The sequence below is a fragment of the Antrostomus carolinensis genome, unplaced genomic scaffold, assembly GCF_000700745.2.
Source record: "Antrostomus carolinensis isolate BGI_N321 unplaced genomic scaffold, ASM70074v2 scaffold26035, whole genome shotgun sequence".
Lineage (NCBI taxonomy): Eukaryota > Metazoa > Chordata > Aves > Caprimulgiformes > Caprimulgidae > Antrostomus > Antrostomus carolinensis.
Genome location: NW_010317547.1, coordinates 19,215 through 23,111, shown reverse-complemented (window position 1 = coordinate 23,111; position 3,897 = coordinate 19,215). Strand labels below are relative to the sequence as shown.

Sequence of the window (3,897 nt, the reverse complement as noted above, 5' to 3'; positions counted from 1 at the left end):
GACCCCACCGGCCCTTGCTACATCCGAACTGTAAGAGAATAAAAAACCAATGAGCTTACTTGTTGGAGGTGCCGTGCAAATTGGTAAGGAGCGTGAAGTTGTTCCTCACGCTTCGTAGACTCGCCAGCACCTATTGAGGGAGGCAAAACCAGAGGCGTTATCTTCTCTGCTTAAAATTTGAGGGGTTTCTTTAATTTTTTAATATTTTTTTTTTAATTTGAGAAGCCAACAAGTTGCCAACTCACCTGAGCGAAAGGTGTGACAATCAAGTCGTCCCCATGCCTAAGGAAAAAGGGAGAAAACTGTGTAAATTTACCTCAAACAGGGTGTCATTCGCCTCAGAGAAAGAGCATTTTACAGAGGGAGCTTTGCCCACGATGATTAAAAAAAATAAATAAATAAAAATTAACCCATGCTGCGTTTATTTAACAACTACATAAAACCACATTCCTAACGGAAAGGTCTTGCAGTGTATCTCCAAAACAACCAGCTGGAGCGACTGTTCAGATGGGTAACGCCAGGCAATAAAAGCCAGGAAATTCAAAAGTTAAAGCAGCACGCTCGTGCTATGGTGGAAAAAAACCCATAATGGTCCGGGAAAAGGTCAGCGTTGAATTTCCTGGCTTTTGTTGATCTCTGTCACAGTCTTTAATGTTATTCAAACGCTGGGTTTTTTTGTCCGGTTGTTTTCACCATGGAAGATTTCAGTAGAAGTTCTGAGAAAAATACACCGTCACTGTCAATAACAGGGATTTATTTTTTCAATATTATATATAGCACTTGGGCGTATATGAAAAATCCCGTACGATGAGAATCAATGATATGATTCAGAAAGCTGGGGAAGGACTTTTCATAAGGGCAGTTAATGACAAAACAAGGGGAAATGGGTTTAAACTGAAAGAGGGGAGGTTTAGATGAGATATTAGGAAGAAGTTCTTCACTGTGAGGGTGGTGAGACAGTGTCCCAGGTTGGCCAGAGAAGCTGTGGCTGCTCCTCCCTGGAAGTGTTGAAGGCCAGGTTGGATGAGGCTTTGAGCAACCTGGTCTAGTGGAAGGTGTCCCTGCTGCTGGCAGGGGGGTTGGAACTGGATGATCTTTAAGGTCCCTTCCCACCCAAACCATTCTATGATTCTATGATATTAAAGGTCTTTTCAGTCTAGGCAATTCTCTGATTTACCCAACTGAAACATGGCAGGGTAGAGTCATTGGTGTGCAGCACACACCTGATCGGGAGGGAAGGGAGGCAAGGGAATCCAGCATGGCTCCTGGTGGGATCCCGACCTTCTAGGTGTTTGAGGGCAGGACAACACGCACGGCTGCAGGATGCCACTGGATAGGCATCCACCAGCACGGGACCCCTTCAAAGGGGTGTTCTTCCTGGCTGTGCTGCCACAGAGCACATCCACTTGCCCACCGTCAGGTATCGGTGCTGCCAAGTCTACATTGTAATCATAATTATCTCACAGCTGATGTCAAAACCAGGTCAGCATGAGGATCATAGAATCATAGAATTCATATCAATCCAGGCAATTCTGGGATTCTGTGATTCTGTGTTTTTCTGCACCCTCTTTTCTCTGTTACACTCTCACCGTGGATTCTCAGAGCCTGGTTAATGTAATCTCTGCTTCTTCTTAAGTAGGTAACGCTCCATTAGCCTGAATAATAGAAATATGACTGTACTTTACATTTACAGTATTACTCCTCTCTGTCCTGTTTTCTGTCATGGGTTGTTCGCTAGAATTGAGCGGAAAATACAGCAGAAAGCCAAGACAGATGGTTGAGTTTGAGAGGATCAATGCAACACAGAGCATGGAGCTTAAATGTGCGTCCGATTTGCAGCCTTTTATTTTAAAAGGCACAGTTTAAAGTTTTAAAGTGACCATTAAGCTATAAAAAAGTGCTCATAAAAAATGTTTAACTGCTATGAAAGCCCTACGAGTTTGGACATGAAATAGAAATCTAAATATTAGCAAAATCCATGAGGAGGATTCTCCTGAAAGAGAACATCCCTCCCTGTTAGTGAACCTTTAGTAAATATTTCCCAGAGACAAAGTAACTACTCCAAATCATGCAAATACCATGTTTTGTGTAAACGGTGGATTTTAACAATTGCCCCATGTTTGTGCTGGAGGATACAGCTGTGCTGGGGTGGGGAGAGTCAGCTTCATAACTGCCTGTACTTAGAGGTGTCCATCGCTGCCGGCATTGTGGCTCCTGCAGCGCTCAAGGGAGCTGGCCTACAAGAAAGCTGGGGAAGGACTTTTCATAAGGGCAGTTAATGACAAAACAAGGGGAAATGGGTTTAAGCTGAAAGAGGGGAGGTTTAGATGAGATATTAGGAAGAAGTTCTTCACTGTGAGGGTGGTCAGACACTGGAACAGGTTGCCCAAGGAAGTTGTGGCTGCTCCTCCCTGGAAGTGTTCTCGGCCAGGCTGGATGAGGCTTTGAGCAACCTGGTCTAGTGGAAGGTGTCCCTGCTGCTGGCAGGGGGGTTGGAACTGGATGAGCTTTGAGGTCCCTTCCAACCCAAACCAGTCTGGGATTCTATGATTCTATGAAAATGCAAAAATTCTCTATCATTTCAGGGTACCTGAAATACAAATCTCTGTACAAAGAGATCTGAAAGCTCTTTTGCTAAATCATTGAGAAAAGGGGAATATCTCAAGGATGGGATGGGGAAGACTGAAGTCATGCCTTTGCAGACCGTAAAAACGACCATCTTGGGCACTCAGAAGTGTCAGTACCACCCATAAGCACCTCTGAAGAGAGCTCTGAGGATTACAGAAGGCCACATAAAGCTCTTAGTTACTGTAAAACATGATGTGAGCTGAATTTACACTTACTGTTCACTTGGGAGAGAAGAGTTCCTGGACATCGTCTTTGGTGATAAGTCATAGTCGCTGTCGGATCTGTAGAGGAACGACTCCCTGCGCTGGCTGTGGCCCGGGAACGTGGTGTGCAATACGAGTCCTGACGAGGAGCTGGCCTGCGGGTCCAGCGGGCTGCGACCTGGTGACGGGCCATTCTCCACGTCGAAGCTGTGAACAAAGCACACGTACTGCGTGTCACATGCAGCTGCCAAAAGACGTTTTCTCAGTGCCTGTGTCATGTTTGCGTTGCCCACACCGTGTCATTTGCTCGGTGCAGGAGACACAGCGCTGCATTCACTGGAGCCTCTCACTGGTGTATTTCTATTGTCTGCAAGCAGGACTGCGTTACAATAACACATTTACTCCCGAGGATTCTTTCCTGACTGCATCTGCTCAGTCTTCCTTCAGCCTGAATTTCTCTAAGCTCAGCACAGCTCCTGTCACTCTCAGCATGAACACGCAGCAGTTAAACACCATCACCAAGCTCTGCAGCTCTCTCCACACCATCCTCATCTCCGCAGCATTTGCACAAGTTGGGGGGTTCGATTTGCCAAACCTCACTCCAACCCCTACAAGGGTAGCAGGACTAAAGAAGCTGGGACATGCCACCATCCTCCAAGCCAAGCCCTGCTCCCATCCGCTCTGGAAGCAAACTTTTGAAATCCTGCAAGATTGGTGAGGACTTGGCAGTTCTGGAGCTGGATGTCTTGAGTGTCTTCTCAGCCACAGTTCACATCTCAGCCATTTGAGATAATTAGTTCAGGGAATGTCAAACAGCTGGGCTGAGAAATGGAGGACTGCTTAAAAAATAATAATTTAAAAAAAAGCCCCAAACTGTCTGTCATCATTTCCATTATACACCCACTTTCTTCCAGTTTCATAACTTGGCTGCTGCAACTTGTGTCTGAAGTCACCCTGGGCACTTTAGCAAGTGACACCCCTCGTAAACCCTGAAAATAAGCAGGTTGGCCTCCTCTCCTTGGGCACTTGGACCTGATGTAAATACCATATGTGTGACCATGTTCCA

The 3,897-nt window shown here is 45.9% G+C and overlaps 1 protein-coding gene across 1 annotated transcript; it reads right to left on the bottom strand.

Annotated features, from left to right (window-relative positions):
• Nucleotides 1–59: 59 nt before the first annotated feature.
• Nucleotides 60–3,109, bottom strand: LOC114818607 (cAMP-specific 3',5'-cyclic phosphodiesterase 4B-like; the record flags this gene model as incomplete). The annotated part of the gene is made up of 3 exons (XM_029085120.1): nt 2,844–3,109; nt 246–282; nt 60–130 (listed from the first exon to the last, which is right to left on the bottom strand). Coding segments are annotated over exons 1-3 (374 nt in total), but the record flags the coding sequence as incomplete, so codon positions are not given.
• Between the last annotated feature and the right edge of the window lie 788 nt (nt 3,110–3,897).